At 38.8% G+C, this 23372-nt stretch overlaps 1 protein-coding gene across 12 annotated transcripts in view; it reads right to left on the bottom strand.

Annotated features, from left to right (window-relative positions):
- SVIL (supervillin) overlaps window positions 1–23372 on the bottom strand; it is a 204723-nt gene that overhangs the window by 59831 nt on the left and 121520 nt on the right. For 7 of the 12 annotated variants that reach the window (XM_039839717.1, XM_039839718.1, XM_039839716.1 and 4 more), the window contains 4 exons: window positions 18265–18322; window positions 17999–18150; window positions 14823–15498; window positions 404–484 (listed from right to left, as the gene is read on the bottom strand). In XM_039839717.1, the coding sequence (XP_039695651.1) occupies window positions 404–484; window positions 14823–15498; window positions 17999–18150; window positions 18265–18272 (917 nt within the window). In that variant the 5' untranslated portion in view covers window positions 18273–18322. The remainder of the gene's footprint in view (window positions 1–403; window positions 485–14822; window positions 15499–17998; window positions 18151–18264; window positions 18323–23372) is intronic. The other 5 variants (XM_039839724.1, XM_039839714.1, XM_039839719.1 and 2 more) reach the window with 1 other exon arrangement.

The raw sequence follows: 23372 nt of genomic DNA, 5'->3' as shown, positions 1-23372 counted from the left end.
GTGGGGATGCGGGTGGGGGTTGCTGACAAGATGGGACACTAGCTGGTTAGCCGGCCTCAAGAGGAGAGCAACCCAGAGGTGCCAGGTGGGTCGTCACCACTGCCTCTACCTGGCAGTCAGTGAGCTGGTGAGAGATGAGAAAAACAGGAGGGGCAGCCAAAAGATTTTCTAAAAGAGAAGCAAGAGGATATGCTATTAGAAGGGATTAGGGCAACTGAAGGAGAAAAGCAAATGATTAGCAGGTAACGTCCAGCAGCACCTTTCGGACACATGATTTTCAAATGCATTGCAGTTAGAAGGAGGAGAGTCCGTGCTGGGTGATATGGGGAACAGCGAGGCAAGGCAGCGGGGAGAGGAGAAGCACTCACAAAACAAAAGCCAAGAATTTCCACGCGGGCGATACCTGGAAGGCCAGTTGATAAGTGAGGGTGTGTCCCCTTCGGAGTCTTTCTGTAGAAACCACTCATGTTTGGGTTTCCCTATACTATCATGTACAAAAAAACAAAACTTCAGATAATTCCTATTAAAATGTCAACGTATACACAGACTTAAAGATTATAATTTAAAATCTAAAGGCTGACTTTTGTTAAGTAAAGAGTGATTTTGGCTTTTGAAAATGGATAACCCCATTTTTTTCATGAGATTTATATTTATGTCATGGACTTTCCAGGACATTTGGCGTACTACTGAAACCAAGAGACAGAAGTAAATGTATCTAAAGCCGCCAAATAAAGTGTTTTTTTTTTTTTTAAATAATTTGAAAGTATTAAGAGTTGGTTATATTCACAATGGGCCCACAAATACCAGACAATTCTCTTGTAAAAAGTTGGATTAAAAATATAAGGCAACTAATATCCGTAAGTTTTGCTAAGGTACATTGGTAAACAGCCAAATATAAAAAGTGTCCAAAAGAGTACCTATTAAATAAAGGTAATAAGTAAAAAAGAAAGTCAATAAGGTCATATCTTTAATTACTATTATATGTTTTCCTTTTATATTTATCACTGAATAATATAGCCAATGTAAGTTACCAACACTAATTCAAGTCTATTCAATAAAAGTTTTGAGTGCCTACTTTGTACAAAGCACTGAGTTAGGCTCTGAGAAGTAACAAAGGTGAATCACATATCATCTAGCCTTTAAAAAACTTATAACATGCTAGGCAAGATAATATATGATTTACACATTCATTCCTCAATGCACAATCGAATATAATGCAAGGTTGAATATGACAAAGTACAGCCGACCCTTGAACAACATGGGTTTGAACTGCAAGGGGCCGCTTGGAGGAGGATTATTTTTAATAAATATACAGTCAGCCCTCCATATCCTTGGGTTTTGCATCTATGGATTCAACCAACCATATTTCTTTAAATACAGTATTTTTGATCCATGGTCGAGAATCTATGGATGCAGAGGGCTAGTTGTATGCATTGTTCTATGTTATTTTTATATCAGGGACTTGAACATCGCGGATTTTGGTATCTGCTGGGGTGGGGAGCAGTCCTGGAACCAATCCCCAATGGCTACCGAAGGACAACTGTAGTTAACTTTTTAGGGAGTCGAGTTAAATGAGGTGCCCCCAAACTCCATGTTGTTCAAGGGTCAATTGTAATTACACGAGGTTGAAGATATTAGAGAAAAATAATAGGCAAAGGAAATTGTGTGGTAACTATGCAAAGTGAGACACAGGAGGAATACTCAAAAACTTACCTGCATCCTCTTACAAAATGGAAATTCTATATGTGAGTTATACTTTGCCAGCTCAAACCCTTACAACCTATCTGCAAGAGTTCTTCAATACCAGGCTGGAAACACATTTTAGATCAAAGCAAGAATCTGTCTGTCCCCATTTCTGTACATTTTGCTGTGAAATCTGTTACAGTCTAGACTTGAACTTCTGTTTCTCCAGTAGTATCCCCCCATCTTTCTATACCTAGACCTATCACCCACCTCCCTATCTCCACTATTATAATAATTTAGCCCATAGCCAATAAATAATTCAGACGTATGGGAAGCCATTTTATTTCTAAGTATAAAGGGTCTAATTTCTCAACATTTATTTAAACATAGGGACAGTTTAGCATATCATCTGCAGCTAAGTAAGAATACAATGCAACATAGTACAGGATATAGAGGAAGAAGAGGGAGTGATGAGTACTTACTTTTGAAAGTTATATCAAGTTCATATAACCAATACGTCTACATCGCAGAGTTATTTTAAGGCCCAGATATTTTTTTGTATAATAGAGTGCTTTGTAAACTGTGTGGTATTAAACAACTTTCTGAATGTGACCTTCACTGATAAGAATAAAACTTGGTCAGAACCACCATAAAAAATTTTCAGGGGCTTAAAAATATGTTGAGTTGGCTTTTGTAAAATGAAAACAGTAGACAGACACAGAGGGGACTTGCTGGGCTCCATTAATTCACTACAGCTGAGATATGAAGCTGGACAAAAAAAAAACCAAGTAACTTCTACCATGGTAGAGGAGACTCAAATTTTGACATTTTGTATATATTACAAATGTAGGTAAGGAGAAATAAATGCATTGTGCTGAGAACATGGTAAGGTCCTCAAAAAGCTAGTCTCCTCCTCTTCTTCCTTCTTCATTAGACAACACAGTACAGCACATCTGAGCTACTGTTTTTATATTTTAAAGAGATGATACATCATTCCCAATTCAGAAGTCATGTGATTTTAAGGCAGGCGGGTACAGCCTCACCAGGAGAGCTCAAGCTTGTCTTAAATGAGTTTAATGCAGGAGTGATTTAGAACAGTATATCTCCAAGTAACACTTTCAGGAACCTGGAGATTGGCTAAGGCACTTACTCGGGTGAGCTTTTCTGCCATCAAAACCTTAAAATAAAAATTGGTGATGAGGAGAGACCTAAATTTAATTAAATACTGGTTATTTAATTAAACAAGGCTGTCCTGGGCACTTCATGTCCACTTTACTGCAAAACGTGGTCCCTTCTCAGTCATTCTCTCACTCACCTACTAACAGCACTAGATATAGGTAATCGACCACTCACTCCCATCACTTGCCGTCTACCTCACTCAGCAGCCTTCTTTGTCGATTCCTCCTCACCACCTGCAACTTCAGAGGTCAGGATGCCCATGACTGTCTCCTTTCCTCCTCCATCAACAGTCTATGCCTCGATGATCTCACTCAGCTTTTACTTCCACGCTGACGATCTTCCAAGGTTTATCTCCACTCCGATCGCCCCCTTGAACTCAGACTCCTGGATTCAACTGGCTAGCTGACATTTCCTTTTGGATACCTAACGGACGGTTTACATTTCACATGTCCAAAACATAAACTCTTAATTTCCCTCCAAACCTCGCTTGTACTGGAGCTATCTCTATTTCAGCAAATGGAAACTCCTGCATTGAGGTGCAATGGCCAAAAATTTGAGCTCACCTTTGACTCCTCTGTTTTTTTCATACCCCACATCTAAGTCATCAGCAAATCCTATTGGTTACCTTCAAAGTATAACCTCTTTTTACTACATTTGTAGCTATCACTTGAGTTCAAGCCACCACCATCTCACACTTAGATTACCGAGATAATGGTCTAACTAGTCTACCTATTTTTATATTTTCCTCACTTTTAGTCTATTTTCATCAGAATTGTTTTTAAAAAAAAGGCAGATCTGTCATTCCTCTTTTCAATACCCTTATATGGCTTCATTTAGAGCAAAATCCACAGCCCTCATGATGGGCTACAGGGCTGTCCTCATCTGCCCACCCCTCCTCACACATCTCCCCTTTCACCTCCCCTCAACCCCATGCTCCTGCCTCACTGGCGACTGGGGGCCTCCTCAAACACTCCACGCAGTGTCCATGCAGGGACTATTTCTGCCTGGGTGAATCCACCCTGATAGGTGCATAACTTGCTTCCTCACTTTATGTAGGCCTCTGCTCCATGATTATCTTCTCAGAGAGACCTTCCTAACCACTTTATATCAAATAGGAACCCTTAATCTTTACTCTACTTTCACTGAATCGCTCGAATTTCCTTCATAGCACTTACTACACCTGTCACATTGCATATTTATTGTCTCTTCCTTCACCAGAGTGTACATGCTTCTTAAGAGAAGAAGCTATTGCATCATTAGCTCTCAGAACAGCGTGTGAAAAATAGCCAGTCTCAATAAATATTTGTAGAATGGGTGAAATGTTGAACGTCAATCTCTACGACAAATCTCTGAGGTATTCTTACCCTCATTTTATAGATGAAGAGAGAAAGGTGCAAAAAAACTATATTAACTGCCCAAGATCACATGATCTTGATTAATGAAAGGATGGGGCTTGCTATGGAACCCCACAGCCTACATCATCTATTTCTCACAGGCTCCCGCGTTCTAGAAAATAACTGCCTTCCTGGTTGAAATGAGTAGGGATGTAGTTGTGATGTCAGTGGTCATGTGCTCTAGGGCAGGGGTCCCCAACCCCCAGGCCGTGGACAAGTACAGGTCCATGGCCTGTTAGGAACCAGGCTGCATAGCACTATTTGCAGCTGCTCCCCAGCGCTAGCATTACTGCCTCAGCTCCACTGTAGATCATCAGGCATTAGATTCTCATAGCCGCCAAAAAGGTTGGGGACCACTGCTCTAGGGCTCAGCAAGGAAAGCACCAAAGGGTTGGTGCTGCCCTGGTCACATCCACAACCCTGACCCATATACTGTCTCTCCAGCAGACAGCTACTCAATTACCTATAAATCCTGCAAAACCTAACCATCTTCTTCTTCCGTTTCTCCAAATGTACAACATGAAGTAAAAGGTGTCTGGCAGTGAAGAGCAATTTGGCTCACAGGGCACTTGCAGCTGAAGGGTGTTGGGAGAGAAGGGAGATGCGGGAGCCCAGATATGGCAAGGTGGGTGAAATTTTGTCTCCTTCTTCCACCAAAGAAATCTATAGCAGAAGGCAAGTATAAGAATCAACCATTTGGAAATGAGAAAATTGATGGGAGGAATAAACTGAGACCAGGTGATACTGGATGTTATGAGGAGGGATTATAGTCTGAGGACCAAGAGAATATTTCAGCTGGACTGATCTCTTGGCTCCCCCATATCCTCCAGCAGAACAAAATAGTAATGTGACATGACACCTAATGCATGAAACCTAAGTCCCACATTCACAGGTACTTTGCAGACTTTACATCACAATAGCTAAGTATCAACTGTTCATCAATGAATATTAATGTGTTGGCTCTGACATATGTGTAATGCCAGCATCAGGGAAAATAATTTTAGCCTGCACGCCTGACTTCTTTGTGTTTTGACCATTCACTAGGTAATCTGAAATTAAAAATCAGGTCTGTATAAACTACGTTGTCCATCTTGAGAAAAAAGAACAAGGCTGGAGGCATCACTCTGTCTGACTTCAAATTATACTATAAAGCAACAGTAATCAAAACGGCATGGTATTGGCAGCAAAACAGACACATGGACCAGTGGAACAGAATCGAGAGTCCAGAAGTAAACCCATATTTGGGTTTTTTATAATATAAAAAATAATATGGGCAAATTATTTTTGACAAAAAAGCCAAAAACACGCAGTGCAGAAAGGAAAGTCTCTTCAATAAATGGTGCTGGGAAAACTAGAAAGCCACCTGCAAAAGAATGAAACTAGACTGTTGTCTATCACCACACACCAAAATTAACTCAAAATGGATTAAGGACTTGAATATAAGACCTGAAACAATAAAGTGCATAGAAGAAAACATAAGAACTAAACTCAAGGATGTTGGACTTAAAGAGGCTTTTACGAATTTGACTTCAAAGGCAAGGGAAGTAAAAGCAAAAATAAATGAATGGGACTACATGAAACTAAAAAGCTTCTGCTCAGCAAAAGAAACAAGGTAAAGAGACAACCATTAAAATAGGAAAATATATTTGCAATCAACACCTCTGATAAGGGCCTAATATCCAAAACATACAAAGAATTCATATAACTCAATAACAACAACAACAACAAAAACGATCCAATCAAAAAATGTGCAGAGGACCTGAACGGACACTTCTCCCTAGAGGACATACAAATGGCCAACAAATATATGAAAAGATGCTCAACATCACTATCTATTAGGGAAATGCAAATCGATGAGATACCATCTCATATCTGTTAGCTATAATCAACAGGACAAGTAATAATAAATGTTGGAGAGGATGCGGAGAAAAGGAACCCTCATACACTGCTGGTGGGACTGCAAACTGGTACAGCCGCTATGGAAAACAGTATGGAAGTTCCTCAGAAAACTAACAATTGATCAATATGTGGTGACAAAAAGAGATCTAACTATGGGAGGTGAACACACAGTGTAAATACACATATGCCTTACTGTTAAAGTAGACAGCTGAAACTTGTTGGATTTCGTTAATCAATGTCACCATTAAAAAAATAAATAAATAAAAATTAAAAAAAATTATAACCACTTAAGATGGCCTTTTTAAAATTGAGAATATTATAAACAGTCAACATTAACATTTCTCCTATGATTTTAAATAATTTCATCAAATTTTTATATAACATCTTTTGCATTGACAAAAACAAAATATTCAAGGGATATAGTTTTATATATTAAAAATCTAAAACTACAGCACAGAAAATGGGTTACTGGTTATCAGACCTGGGGGCTGATAGAACTGTTGTATATCTTGATTGTAGTGACAGTCACACGATTTTATATAGTTGTCAAAAATTCGTGGAATTTTGCGGATAAGGGTTAATCTACTATAAGTAAATTACATCTCAATAAAAATAAAATTAAAAAAACTTAAGCCTTCTGAAAACTATAATTCAGCTTTCATAATTGATCTAGACAAGAGTCAGAGTTCAAAGATTTACTTTGGCACAGATGTTCAGTGCAGTTAATGGGATTTTCAAATTCAAATATCTTTTTTCATTCTTTAAAAGCAAAAAAAAAAAAAAAGATTAACAAATGAAAAGTCAGTAAAATGTGGACCACACACAGTCAATGCCACAAAATCTATTTTGGATCTTTTTTCTTCCTTTCCTTCAAATTTTCTCCCCAAAGTCCTAAGAGACCGAGAAACCTGAGTTAAGAACTAAGAAGAGCTCAGAGTGGCCCCTTCAGTGTTTACATTGGTAAAGAAGCCAAATTCTTCCTCTGGAAAGCTGATTAAATGCATGCCCTGGCTCCCAAAAATAGTGAATCAAAGTACAGAGCTGATCTGGCTAATTCACAGGCACCGCAAAACTATGGAACATAGTGGAAGTGTTTGGGCTGAGTTTTCCACTGTGGAACACAGCCTGATTACAATACTGCATCCCAAATTCAGATGAAAAATTACATCATATTTTAAAAGTACAAAATTGATTTCTGGCATTGTTTTGTAGAAGTAGTATAAAAACAGGTGAGTTTTTAGAAATAAGAAAAAAAAGATCGCATCTGAATAGTGGTGACAAAGCCTTGGGTTTTCTCTTTATTTCTTAAAATCTTACATGGATACTGTTATTTTATGCAGTGTTCCTTAATGTTGTGCTTAACTATTTTTCATAATTAAGGTTTAGTTTAAAAATGCACATTGGGAAGGATGAGTTTTATATGACATAATGAGTTGAGTACATGATATGACCAGGCTACAACACCTAAGCACGGTTAAGAATCAGTGTTGATGGACAGACACAAGGATGATAAAACCTTTTCTGCCTTGATTAGAGAAAAGGTTATACGTTCCCCAAAACTCACCAACCTGCAACCTTAAACTATGTGCGTTTTGATGTATATCACACCTCAGTTAAGAATTATAGAGTGAGGACTTTTTGAGCAATGAAAAGTTAGAAATTCAGAGTTTTCTTGGGGCAGAAGCCGGATACACATGAGATAACCGGTTTCTTCCATCTCGCTGAGCTAATCTGAGCGCTGAACGCCAAAATGCTACAGCCTCGGCCAGGAAAGGCCGATGGCAGAAGGTACATGCAGCTGGACAGTCTGAGAAAGTGCTGGGGTCTGAGGAAGGTGCTGTCGTGAGCCTTCCGAAGCGGATCAAGTTTCTGGTTCCCAGCTGGGTTTGGATCGTCATGTCTCCTGCTTGGACTCTAAGGACCCCTCCTAGAACAAAGTAATCCAGGGATCTGACCAGCTTAGTCATGAGACCAGCTCAGAAGTGGCCTTTCAGGGCTGGAGGTTGAGTTTACCAGCCCTCAAAAGCAGCCACTGGTTTTTTTTTGCTCACTTATCACACAATTCCCACTCACAGTTTAATAATATTTACGAGCATACTGACTCAAGACTATAATACAAGAATTCTAACCTCAAAGTGGAAAAAGCTTTATAGCATAAACAAGTGCTACTCAAAGCGTGTGCAGCATGCCGATTGTGTCACTGGTCGACGATTAAAGGCTCGCACCAGAGTGAAAGTGAATGACATCCTTAGCCTGCCGTTTAGTGCAGCTGACGTTTTCCTCGTAGCCTGACTTTGTCGATGAAGGAAACAACTCATGGTTCACATTTAGGCACAAGTTCCTTCCAGACTGTGGACTGATAAAGGGTTTGCAGATTGGCTATTCAAGTAGCACTGCCATAGTTTGGTGACACTTTAAGAAAACAGAAAACAGTAGAACATTTCATTCAAAAATGACATACCGAGCCACTTGGCGTGTGCTAGATGCTGGGCAGTAGCAGGGCAGGAGATGAGACAATGACTACGAGGAGGCATCTACGCTTCCAGTCTTACGGACTGGCATAATAGCAAATTCATGGCGCCATTCATGGTTTGTGAGAATCCTGACAAAACTGCTAAAATCCCCTTCTGGGTACGTCAGCCTTGTAGGACGTTGGCCATTTGAATGTCCTTTTTCCTAAGACATGAGGTGCAGGCGAAGCTGCGTTTGTGAGAAACCTAAAACTAATCTGGTTCATGATCACTTTCTCCTCTTTTCCTTTTTGGCAGAATCATCATCAGCAAAAAGCCAGTCCGATAACATTGGGCTCTCTATTGCCGAGCCAAGCTTGAGCTTTATAACTGTGCTGGAGAATTAACAATTTGATAATGAGAAGAATGGACGGGTTTGAGAGTCTAAGTACGAGAGAATGTGGAAGAGACTCCAAAAATGATTCCATGTTCTATTAAGACAGGGAGAGGTTTATGAACACTTGGAAAGGTCGAGGAAGCAGGGCAGGCAGGAAGGCAGCCTTTCTGGACACATTCTCATTTGTCAACAGTTCAATTAGTATGAGATGCCCAGATGTAATTTGGCACTACAGAACACAGGTGGACCAGGACCACCCGTGCTATTGACAGTTCGCTTTCGTTAATGTTCCCCAAGATTGGACTAGCCATTTTGGCAGTCACATAAAGAACCTGCTGTCAGCTAAAACTCCTAGGTCTGTTTCCCATGAACTGTTGTTAAATCAGGTTTCCCCAACCTTGAACTTGTACACTGTTCTTTCCCCCGTCTAAGTACAGAACTTTATTAAATTACCTCCTGTTAGTTTCCGACCATTGTTCCGAGTACGTGTGCTCCTTTGCCACTGTGCTCCCAATCCTTCTCTCTCCCTCGCCCTTCTCCTCATCTCTCTTCCTGCTCTGTCCCTCCAACCAGTCTCTCTGTTTATGCCACCACACTTATTTACAATCTCTCTCCCAGAAATTTGATCACCCTATCATGGATATCTTCTAGATTAGCTAATGAAATGACAAACAGCACCAAGTTAATGGCAAAGTTTAACCTGGAACCAGAGACTTCATTACCTCATGCCTGTGTAACTGCAAACACCACATCCGTGGTCTCCATGACTGAAAATAATTCTCTTTCAGACCAATCCTCCACACTCCTTCAGAGCAATCTTTCTAAAATACATGATCAATCATCCTTGCTCTAAAATCCTTCAGGCACTCCCACAGTCCACGAGGCAAGGACCAGATGCTTTGCTGTGTCACACAAAGCACGCCCCGGGATTGGTCCCCACCTGGCTCTTGGCCTCACCTAGTCCCCTTCTTTCTAGGTTTACAATGGACATCTGCACCTCCCTGCCTGGGGCAGCGTCCCCTCCAGTCCTGCACACTCACCACATCCTTAAGGGCTTGGTTCAATTATGATCACTTCCTTCAGGGGAAGAAGTGATACATCATCTTGGTATTCCCACGGCACCTAACCTTGGCCTCTAGAACCTTATTTACACCATTGTGTTTCATTATTTCCCACATTTTAAAAAATGATATGCCCAGCTAGAATGAGAGTGCCTAGAACATAGAAGGCTCAATGGCTCAATATAATTTTCCTCACTGATCAGCTAAACTACCTTAGAGCTGAAATTAACCCATAAATCAATACCTATGAGATATGGATAGATGAATGGATACCTACTGAGTTTGGATCCTCCTCTACTACAAGGGTTCACTGAGATTATGAAGGCCACATAAAGGTTACCTTATATAAATCCATATAAAATGTTCCTATAACATCCCTGATCTTTTCTAAAATTTCTAACCACCAAAAGGCAAAAGGGGCAAACTCTGTTTGTCCACTATGATGGAAAATAGAACTGACACAAATAACAAGAGCAGAGTATAATGGAAAGGTGTGATGGATTCAGAGAACTTGAATGAATGAATAATGGATAATGGACTCAGTTTTGTTAAAGTAGCTATATGGTCTTAATCTAGTTACTTATGTTCTTTAATCTTTAGTTTCTGCATGTATAAAATAGGTTTTTAAACTAAATAATCTCCAGGGTTATTTATGTTTCTAAGAATTTAAACTTCTTTAAAATCAAGTATTTATTTTGTGGGGTATTGGGGTGAGTGAACTCCCCATAGGGCAGAGGTTACCTCAGGTGTAAGAACTATTTTAATGATGTAGCAACTGGCTGGCAGAGAATTATATTACCAGGAGTAAGAACTCACCTTCAGTTGTCCTGGATGATAGGAGTTGCTCTTAATTTGTGTCCCTAAGTATATTATGACATGCTTTAACTCTCTATAACCCCTAAGAGTCAACAGAATAAAACGTGTTTCCTGCTACCAAAGTAAGGTCAAATCCAGCACAGCAAAATTACTTTCACCCCGTGAGAGTCCAGATCTAATTATGTAACAGCTTCTAATTATAAAACATTATTCGGCTTAAGGAGAATGGCTGTTAACTTCAGCGTCTCATTCAAATTTACAGGGTATTTGCTTAAAGTTGCTTGTTTGGAAAAACAGCTAATGATTGCTTTGGATATATGCACAGGCGTATGAACGTGCAAGGGCACACGCGTACAGACAAAACTCTGCATTTGAAATCTGGCAGATATTTGAATTTTCAGGACATAGTAGCAAATATTTTGGGTGACCTATTCATATTTAATTCAATGAACAGAGATTGACGCTTTTCAGTGAGAACAGAATAAAATGAAAAGAAAATGGAATGAATTACGTATACGTTAAGAGCCAAGGCTAGGAGAGCAGGGAGAGGACAATGGATGTTTGGGGTACAGAGACTGAAAGCTGAAAAGGATTCCAGGCCAATACTGGCATAAACCTAGAGGTCTCTTCTTTGCAGAGTGGATCCTCAGCAGTCTACGTTTTCCATGACATTCTGTTGTGACATGGAGCATGCGTTAGAGAACCTTCCTGCCATCGGAGGGATGCTGATGGTCAAGAGGCAGTCATTTCTCTCAGCATAACTCTCTTGTGGACATTTCTATCAGCGCAGGTAAGCAGACAATCAACAACTAGAAGAATGACCTTGAGGCTCTGGGAACAGTTTTTAGACTACAGCTTCTCACTGTGAGATGAGTAAATGCAATCAGAAATACACTATAAGAATGCAGCATAAGCCTTTTTCCTTCTCAGGTGGCCCAGTCGGCATGTCACGGTGTTATAGAAACAGTTCACTTTGGAGGGTGCCCCAATCTATATTCCCGAGCTCATCCACAGCTCTCCGGTGTCACAGGGGGCCCCGTCCAAACCATCATTTAGCGATGGCAGCTGTGCCCTGGTCAAATTTCAGCATCAGCTCTGCATGAAATCACCATCATCACTTTCCGGCCACTGATATTACAATTTGCTAAGTGGGAGAAGGAGTGGGGAGGATCATAGTAATAAAAAAACGAGCGAGGGTTTTCTCCAGTGGATCACCACTAGGAAAGTAGGTGCCACTCCCTCTTTGTCAGCCGTATAGCTTACTGCGAACAGGGAGTCACAGCTGAGGGTCAGGAAAACAGCAGCCGTGGGACTCGCGTCTGAGTTTCTCCACTCACAGAAATAACCAGTACGGTGCATTTTATTTATTTATTTATTATTTTCTAATAATAAGAGATGTACAAAATAGTAAATTCTATTAGAGCTTTGATTCAGGATGTCTAATAGTAGCAGGAGCTCGGATTTTAAAAAAAAATTGAATAATCCATAGGCCCCCGATCACTTTAAATTTTATTCTAAAATCCACAGTGGCTGAATTGACAAAGAATGGTTCATATCAGTAACGCTACTTCTCCGGAAAACACAATTACTGAAATTTCAAGTTTACAGGGCTTGGCGGGATTTAGAAAAGGGGGTTGGGAGGTGTCTTATGCTCTATTCCGTTACTACGTTAACTTACCTCAGAACAATGTGTTTGCCTGATTCTCAGGCAACTAACAGGATTCCTGTACCCTGTATACATACATGTATATCTCCTTTAGCATATACACTCAACATTAAATAATTCTACAATAATTCTATTGCTTAGCTAAGTAACACCCTTAAGACTATTACTGAGCTTATAATGCTTAAAACCAGTACAGAACCATGAAGTACAAGAACTAACTAACGGTCTTTCCGTGTGCACATGTGTCAGTGTTTATGAGTCCATACTGGAACTGAGCATTTGATACCTGGCTCACATTTGAATTTTTAGGCCACCACAGATAGTCTTTGGATGGTATATTCATGAATGACGTATTCATATTTAATTAAGAATTACCTGGTGCTAAAGAAAGAACATCTAGCAGAATGTTAGCCCTTTTTAAATCTATCTTCACAAGATGAAAAACTGGAGTTATTACTAAATAAATTTTAATTATTTTTTAATGCATATGTCACACAATATTTTCCGTCCTTTTTAATGTGAAGATATCTCAGGTATTTTCTTTCTATATATGAAACGATTTGTGTTTCTTTGCCTATAAATCATAAAATTGTATGCCTTAAATGGTTTAAAAAAAAATAAAGTATGTGCTTCCTCAAGAACTCTGTTACAATTGCTTAATTATTTTAAGGCTTTCTTTGTGAAAGTAAGGCAATGGGAGGCTAAGGCTAGGCTTAGGAAAGCTTCTAGGTAATGTGCTTCTTCAAATAACCTAGAAAGAAATGGCTTCAGATTTTAAGTTATATATATTTTTGAATATTAAAATTTTGAGTCACACAAAACGATTAAGTGTGCTTTTTACCTGGAATACTCAATGAAGTTTTAATTATTATTACAGCTGATTTAAAATATCACTGAGACTCTATCGTATGTGATCTAGATGACAACCTAGACGCTGTGATAACAACTTAATTTTCAGAATACAGCAACCAGAAATTAGATTCCTCATTATTTTTAACCCAGGTAATTGTAAATCTCTTTCCTTCTAAATTAGAATGTTAGGTTTCTTTGTCTTGCTCTCAAAGCACATGAAGAATTCGCTTTGATAGAGAGTAACTAAGCCAAGAACAAGGTTTCTTTTATGAAATGCAAATTTCCCAAACAACAGACTTTCTTTTCAAAATATGAGACAAAAGCCACAGTCCCTAAATTTCAAGCAGTTACATCCACAGCTTAACAAAGACCCTCAAAATCCAACCTCAGGATCTATAGCATTTAATTTTCTTAGAAGCTGATATCTTGAAATATTTTAGTTTGGATGATCAAGTAAGTAGTGACAGGTCTTTGGTTCAATAAACTTCAATGACTAAAATGATCTGTTTTAAGATATATTAAAAGAGGCCATATTTAGATATATTAAAATGATGCAAAAATGACCACATTTACCTTCTGTCCCAATGTAAAATAAATAGGAATATTTTCCAAATTTCTTTTTTCAGAGTAAATTTGCTTGACTTTAGGTTTTTATCCTTCCTCAATTCACCTGTGAAGTGAATGCTTGTTTGAGCTGAAAAATACACTTATGAGTTTACCTAGGTAATTACCATAAACCTTAAGTACAATATTTAAGAAAATTGTATTTTAAATATGGTCATCATACTCATTAAATTTAAATTAGAAAGAAACACATATTCTCTTCTGGTTAGTATTTGATTTTCTGATTTTATACCTGTTCTAATTTTTCCAAATGGGAGCTGTTCTTGTCTTTGGTTGATCCTATTATTTCTCTTAATGGCTGATCTTTTTAATAAGGTATTCTTACAAACACCTGTTTCCTTAGTGTGTCGATATACTTACATAACTGTATGTAATAGGTGTTTTCAGTGCATATAGTACTCATACTCCATACACTAAACTGAGACCCTCCCATTGGTTAGTGGCGGTCCTTCTGCTTTGGGATTTTAAATGACAGCAATGAAGCAATCATCAAAAAGTCTTGCGTATGATTACAGAAAAACAGGTAATGACAATTATTAAAAGGCAGGTGAGAAACATTAAAAAGAAGGGTCCTGAAATAAGGCATCCATGAAAATGTCCCTATGACACTTGTTCAGTTTATTAAAAAAAACAAGCACATGAGGGTTTCTGCTTTGGTAGAACCTGTTTTGATACTGTGGAAATCAAAAATCCATATCTTATTATTTCTGCTGCGAGCCCTGACTGCAAGACACCTCCAGGCAGAGAGAAGGCACAGGCGCTTCCCATGCGAATGGTGGCCAGCCTGGGCTGAATGCTTACCTGGGTCGAGCCTCAGTGGGGTGTGGCGGGTCACTGGAGTGGCTCGGGGAGGCTGGCTGCCGAGGTGAGGAGAGGGACACACTGTGCATTTGCTTTGGGGACCTTGGCACTTCACCGAAGGAGCAGTCTCGCCCAGAGAATGGGAAGGATGAGGAGCTCTCAGCCGTGGGCGCCAGGTCGCGGGACTGCTGTCCAGTGGTACTCAGCTGTTGACCTCGTCTTTGGTTTTCCACGTTGAGCAGCACCTCCGTGTCAGAGACACCATCCCTGCCGTGGAGGGTATAGTCCTGGGGTTCAGCCACACAGGTCCTGAGCCCCGGGATCTCGGTCCTGGAGTATGTGGAACTCGAATCTTTGCTTGACTCGGCTGGCCTGTCGCTCTTTCCTCCCCGTTTCTCACCAGCATCGGGCTCCCTCCTGGACTTGGTATATCGAGACAGAGATTCGGAGTCTGCTTCACAATCCAGAGTCAGCCCATATTTTTCTGCCAGCTGCCGTCTCCTCTCTGCTTTGTACCTTGCGATCCTTTCAGCTTTGGACTCAAGACCCTGGGTGTCCATGATGCCTGAACTATAGGATGAGTCACCATGGACGCCTGAGGTTTCTGTGCAGTGTTTGGGTCGAGTCTGCTTTTCTAAAGAAGAATCAGAAGTTTCTTCTTCTTCATTTGATCGGCCTATAAGAAGATCACACAGATAATAAATACAGATTTAAGTAAAGACACACATTTACTATACTCTGTTTTGTACACGATACACACTCGAGTTCCTAGGCTGTAAAGGACCAGTTTCTCACATGGGAGTAGTCAGCTAAAATGGTTTACCTGGGATGCTGAAGGGATTTGAGATCTGCAAAGGCTGAAAATGTTCTATGGGCTTGTAAGATGCAAAGCATGGGCTGAACCAAAGCTCAGTCCCCACCTCGCTCCCGAGAGCTCGTGAGTCCTTGCTCAGTGCTTATTTCCCCTTATTGATTTACGTTTTTGTTTTTGAGTTTAATATTCATGTGTGAGGCCAAAGGATGAGTTCTGAGCCCTCTATAAAAGATTGCAGATATTCAAACTGATGTAATTGGACAAGGGAGGGATTGTGAATTCATAGGGTCTGATAGTAATCATAACAATAATGGCCCATGTCAATATTCACTGGGTTGCTGTTTTGTATGTGTGTGTGTGTGTGTGTGTTTTTTTAATAGAAGTGGCTTTTTCCAGTTATAGCACACATGCTTGATGTAGAAAATGTCTACCCTGAAAACATAGGAAGGTGAAACTCCAAATCATTAATATATAATAAGCAATAATAAATAAATTGATAATATGCCAAACATTTTTATATATTCCTTCTAGTCTTTTATATAATTGAATTCTTTTATCCGATTTAAAATAATTCATGTTTTATACAACATTCATGTTCCATATAAAACATTTTTCTATATTCAGAAATCTTATTTTGAAGACATTCTTTTAAGGCTTCATAATATTCTATCCTACAGTCATTCCATAATTAACCCTTCTCATATTAGTGGATATTTACATTGTTTCTAACCTTTAATCAGTCTGATTTTCTGATTACTATCACGATAGATAGACTCGTAAATTGCTTTATCATAAAGTACAGCATTTTAAGACACATACTAGACTGTCAAAATAATTTCTATAAAGTCTGCATCAATTTACACTTGAATCCGCAATATGCACTCTCTTATAAACATTAAGCATTAATTTTAAAGATTTCTTTTGATTACTAGAAAAAGAGAATATATGCATTTTTAAATTATTTAGTAGCCATTTGTATTATCTTTTTCTTCTCTGGAATACCCACCTGGTCAAGCTTATTGTTCTATATCCAATTGATTCATAGTGTCATTTTTTATTGGTTTGCATAGAATTCTATAGGAATATGAGCTTTTATCTTATTTATAAATATTTTCAAACTGGCTTGTTTAATTTTTTTGTGAAGCTTATGTGTAAGATTTTCTTTGGAGCACAGATGTTAATCGTTATGTAGTCAAGTCAATTGACCCATTCATTTGTGATTTCTACAGCTGTTTCTGTGTTTGGACAGTCCTTTTCCATTCAACTAGAATTAAATATTTATCATGGTTTCATATTTTTTAATTATTTTTTTAAATTAATCATGTAATTAATTGAAACTTATTTTTGTGTTCAGTGTAAAGTGAGAAATGTGTTCTTTTCCCCACTCCACTACAGTCCATTTCCCAATACCATTTTATTACATAATTCTTCCTTTTCTCACCAACATGGGATACTTTAAATGATCATATAATACACAGATTAATGTTTTATATACACTAGGGTTTATTTCTGGCTATAAATTTGATTCTCTGTCTATTCTTTATTCATGTATATAATTTTAAAACTCTAAGTTCTCTAGTTTTCTTGCCATAAAACATCAGAAACTGTAGACACAACCAAATTGATAATATCATGAAGTGAAATCAACAGCCCTGTCTGAGGAAGAACGAGGAAACACTGGCTGTAAAAAGCAGCACCACGGAGCAGAGTTGCAGAGCCAGGGATGGGGGTGGGAAGACTAGCCCTGGATGGGTCGCCCTCTCCCAAGGTCAAGTTTTGATGCCCCCAACAAGAACTGAGGAATCAAGGAAAAGCTAAGTCATGTCTGACTTGCTGTTTATTATGAAATAAATGTGTAATCCATTTAAAATTATATATATAAAAATAACTTAAATAGAACATTTGTTGCGTAAACATGTAGAGTAAGAACCCTAATCACTCGAGGTCCAGCTCTGCCCGGTCCTTCCTAAGAGCAGCTGTGCCCTGTGCTTGTTTCAATGTGTCTTATTTATTCCTTTACCAAACAAACTTTTACTGAGGATCTCTAACGGCAAGCAGGTCCTGCACCAGGAGATGCAAAGAGAGAGACACAGTCCCTGCCCTTGAAGGGGAGGAATGACTGGTCATTGACTATGCCATAGAGTGCCACTGCTGTGACACTGGAGGACCACACCTGTGAGGCAAGGCAGAGCTGATGTACATGTTGTTGTGGTTTTTAACAAATATATGTATTTAATAAATAATTACATCTATACAATTCACTTTTGTGGAATATCTCGTTTTCCAGTACCAATAGGTAAAAAAGTCTACATGGAACAGCTCGGGGAGTCTGCTTGATGACAGGCCACGAGGCAGTGCTCACCGATGTGGGGGCTGGCTGGGTCTGTGGCTCGCATGTATCTGGGCGTGTCTTCCTCCAGCAGCCGGTGAGTCACCAGCCCTGTGCAGCTCTGCAAAAGGATGGGCTGGGTGTCCGTTTCGATTCCTTCTAAGCGCCTGGCAATTCTTTCTTTTCTGTGCAAGATACCAAGAAAGGCAGAGTGAGCAGTGAAAATCAGTTCTAAGGGAAAACTGATAGTTTGGCCAAACTCTTCTACTTTTTCTAATTATATAAAATAAATATCTTACCTTTTCATTTCTAAAAATTCTTTACTCTTTGGTTCAAAGATTTTTCTTAATTCTGCAACTAAAACAAAACAAAAGATAAAAAGAGAGTTCAGCATTTACTAGTCATGCATTCATTTTACTCATTTGTGCGACATACACTTATTGAACTCCTATTTCTGTTCTTGGTTCCCCATGCAACAAACAGTGATACAGAAAACTGATGACATTCCTGCTTTCTGGAGGATTCTCTTCTAGTGAGGAAGGCAGATGCCAAATGAGAGGCGTGTACACGCACACGCATGCACGCATGTGCGTGCGCACACACGTGGCTCAGATTGGGCTAAAAAGTAAAACCATGAAAGTAAGGGACAGAGTGACAGAAGCGAGTTTTATTTCATCCAGAGGAATCAGATGAGGCCTAACCCATAAGATCTCTCTAGCAAGCAGATATCTCAATAATTGTTTTTAACTGTTATTAGGTTTAGGAAATATTTTAAGGTTTTCATTGATTGGCAACTGTAGACACTAATACCATGGCCCCCTACATGCCCACGTGCAAGCTATAACAATCATGACACAGCACTCCTGTTTAAGCCTATCATTTATCCTGTAACTATCTGTAACTACCTGATTGTGTTTCCAGTGGTACCTAATGCAGCATGCCTTGGTGAATTACAGCTTAGACTAGCGCAGTTCCATTCCTACGCCTCCTTGTACAGTCCTTCTCTGGAAGGAAATGTTAACACTTGCTTCCTTGATATACTTTAGGTGGACGATGGATAAAGGAGTTGCCGTAATTCTGCCACCAACACTGGATGACCAGAAAAATGTCTTGCTGATGTTGCGAGGGTCTCATGTGATACTGACTAAAAGGATATTACTGAGATGCCAAACAATTGTTTCTTTGGAGAGATGGCCAAATTTTGTGGAGAATAAAAGTCTCTCTTCTCGCCTCCTCCTCAATCACGAGAATTCATGCGGGCTCATCTCAGCGGCTCCTATTGAGGACCCAGGAAGGGGTGGGAGAGGGAGAGGAGTCACTGACAGCCCTGGGGCCCACAAATTTTTTTGAAAGGCTGAGTCAAAGAAGAAACCCATCAGAGGGGTATGAATACATGGAATTTAATTCAACTGCTTCAATTTCCATTTTCTAAAGCAGTCATTTCTAGGCATGAGTCAAAACCACACACACACACACACACACACACACACACAGCTTTTATACTGCCCTTTGATTGTTTTTGTTTTTAAGCTTTGTTTTTATTTACTTATTTAATTTTAAATGAAATTATAAGCTTTGTTTTTATTTACTTATTTAATTTTAAATGAAAGCTAACTTAAAGTTGGATTGACTTCGGTTAAGATCATTGGCTTCTAAAGAGCCTCTTTCTCAACTGGCCTTCCCAGGAACCAGAGTAGCTAGAGGCAGAGGTGTGCTTGCTCTGCATTGTTAATTATGTTCCTCTTTAGAAGACATGGGTATAATGATAATGGTGCATAGCTGGTACACCCCGCCCTGCTGCCTTTTGGGGAAGCTTGGCTAATAATAGCTTCCCAGTTAACAAATTAGCGCTCGTGAGATTATGGTGATGAAACTTTAATGGTGGGTAGCAAATATTTTGAAAACATTTTCAAAGAGATATAAACCAGAGCATCAATTAATTGTTTAAATCCCAAAGAAGAGATGGAACTATTATTTTTATAAGACTGCTCAAGAAGCTATTGAGATCAAGTGCTCTGAAAAGTATGTCTTAAACCCGTGCCTCAAACTCATAGCTGAGAAATAGAGTATGTTAACAGGGTCTTGAGTAGCATAATGACACTTGCATGACACCTTCCCAAATTATTTCAACTAGGTACGTTAAGGTCTGGATGTTGCTGTCTCCCCGGATCGTATGCTGAAATCCCGATCCCCATGGTGATGGTGTTAGGAGGTGGGATCTTTGGGAAGTGGTTGGCGGCACTGCTCTCGTGATTAGGATTAGTGTCCTTATCAAAGAGGCCCCACAGAGCTCCCTTGCCCCTGCCAGCACGTGAGGACACAACCAGAAGGTGGCAGTCTACAATCCCGAAAAGGACCCTCACCAGAACACCTGATCTTGGACTTCCAGCCTCCAGAATGGTGAGCAATAAGCCCTTTCTGTTTTATAAACAGCCATCCAATTTATGCTATTTTGTTGTAAAAGCCCGAACGAACTAAGACGGGGCAAGGATAAAAATATTAAAGTAACACACAGAGTGGCACATAACTTCCACTGGGAAAAGTTAAGATTGACTATTTTTGTCTTATTTTGAGTCTGTGAAAATCGCTTTTGTGTCATTATTTTTTTAAACGTTCCTATAAAAATTATTCAATTAAAGACATGACAAAGTGCTTTCAGCGGTACAGTGAAAAATCAAGCAATAAGTTGCTTCCTAACATTATTTATGTTCCATATTTTAGAAGGAAAGATGAACTAATTGTGAGACTATGCAAATGACCCACCCACAATGAAATTATATTTTTCTATCATCATTACCACCCTGTTTCAGTATTCTATAAGGACTAAGAAAATATAAGAAGGTTGCATGCTGCACGCTGGTGGTCATAACATAGTTCATTACAGAAACTGAACCCCAAGAAGCCTGGGCAGTAAGAGGAAAGAGAGAGATAGGGCAGATAAACCAAGTTATCCTACTGTCCATTAAGGTCTCTTGCTTTCTGGACAAAACAGGCTGGGCACACACACACACGAACACTGTCATCTGACAGGCATTCACTGCTAGGTATAAGAAGTCTCAGGATAACACTTAGCAGACATAAAGGTGCACCTCATTGGGGTCACAGACTCATAGAATCCTCGCTCTGGAGTAGATCACAGAGGACTATGGGGACGCTCATGGCCTTCTAAGTGGGGGATTTCTCTGCTGTGAGCTTTGCGCTGTAGGATGTTGAGTAGCCCTGGCTCCTACTGCATTTCAAATCATCCTGTTGCTGTCACATGAAAATGTTCCCATGTGTTTCCACAGCCCCTCTGAGGACAGTACTGTCCTGGACGGAGAACCATTGATTCCAGGACAAAGATTTCCAATTGGAAGTCTGTCCCCTAGATTATTCCCTACGTTACGCCAATGACAGACACCACCCTTTCAATCACGAGTACATTCAAACTCAAAACTGTGTCAAGCCTAAAACCTTATAGTCCTCTTTGATCATGTACTGAAAAATAATGAGTCATAAATCAAACCATACTGTAAATGTATTGGTGAGCTTATTAATTCTTAGTAAACATCTATAGCGAATCTTTTAGGAAAATTAAAAAAAATTCTTCCAGAAAATAAATGACCTCTAAGTCTATTCCTTCTTCCAAATATATTTTTAGTTACCAATTTGCCTCATTCCTATAGCCATGAAATTATAGGGACAATAAATAACATGGAAGATAAAAAGAAGTAACAGACATCTTGAGTCTGGCTTCCTTTTCCCAAGTCTATAATTTAAGAGTAAAATTAGTAAAACAACATGTAATATAATTATCCTAGTGTATCTATCCTGTGGAAAAATATTTCAGTTGTGTAAAAGGGAATGATGTTTTATTTGAATTGCTGATGTGTGTGTACTTTTTTTGTTCCTTTCAAGGGACAAAAAAACTTCATATGGGCACTTGTAGTTCTCCTTAGGCCTCCAATTGAATTTTGGTCAGGTTTACTATAAAGCATTGAAAAAAGCTAATACTAAGAAATCATGAAAGTCTCCCCAATTGTGGAAATGTATGTTGTCACTTCACTGTTTCATTTATAAAGACTACCAAAAGTTCTATCACTTATCTTCTGATTAATAGTCTTGAATATAATTTATTATTATTTATGATCTACCAAAAATTTTCTTTCCTTTAAAATTATTATATAATTTCAGACTCATAGAAAGTTAAAATATGTCCTTCATAATAACATTTTACTACATTTAGTTTATTTTTATCTTTTTTTCCTCCCTTCATATGTATATTTATGTGTGTATGTGTGTATACACACAAGCACACATGCACACATATTTACATATTAATTTTTCTGAACCATTTAAAAATTGCAGCATAATGCCCCTTTACCCCTAAATTCTTCACTGTATATTTCCTAAAAATAAGGAAAAAGAATGTTTTTAAAATTAAACAGCTATAATTCAATTGGTTATACTCTGTCATAATATATATAATTCACAAATGGTTCAAGAATTAGTATACCGATTAAGAGCAATCCACATATAAACAAGCACAACTGATCTCATTTCTGTTATAATAAATTTTCTACTTTGCTTTCAAAAACATTAGGATTTTAACATATGTTAAATTATCATTTATTATACCTACTTTTTAGTTTGAGCAATATGGATTCTATGAGTCTACATCTTTAGTTACTTCTGATGGGAATTTATTGGTCATTTTCCAAGCAAGGCAATTTGAGGGGATTTGACATCAGGGCTATAATACTTTATAAAGTAACTTAACTGCCTAGTATGCTTTGTAATAATATTTAATACCAACTTTCAGATTTGCCAGGTGCTTTTCTTGGGAAACACAGTTTCTTCAATTAGGTGTGAGAAACAGATTTTCTGGTAAAGTTATTGTTGAGTTCAGTCCTCCAAACCTGAATACATAGAATCTTCCAAAGAAATACAAGCGGCAGGGGAACTGCCAAGAACACATCTCTCTTACCCTGCCTTTGACAGCTGAAGAGCACAGGCCAGATTCAGAATATTCTGAATACTGATCTTACTTCCCACAGGAATAAGCACTTTAACTTTTACTTTGGGATGGAAGCCGCTAAAATAAAGACAAGCAGCTTACAAAATAAGCGATTACAAAATTAGAGGGATAAGGGGGAGGGGTGATGGCTAAGAAGTGCCGGGTTTTCTTTTGGGGTCATGGAAATGTTCTCAAAGTGACTGTGGTGATGGATGCACAAATTTGTGATTCTACTAAAAGCCACGGAACCGTATGCTTTAAATGGATGAGTCGTATGGTATATGAATTATATTTTAATAAAGCTGTTAAAATAGGTAGAGTAATATATTTGGTCCATTTCATAATTCCTAAATGGAAAATCTATTTTAACATTATAATCGTCATACAGGTAAAGTTTTTAAATCTCTGATT

Source organism: Pteropus medius, unplaced genomic scaffold (genome assembly GCF_902729225.1).
Source record: "Pteropus medius unplaced genomic scaffold, Ma_sr-lr_union100, whole genome shotgun sequence".
Lineage (NCBI taxonomy): Eukaryota > Metazoa > Chordata > Mammalia > Chiroptera > Pteropodidae > Pteropus > Pteropus medius.
Note: the sequence above shows the minus strand (reverse complement) of the source record. Positions and strands in the feature narration are given on the sequence as shown.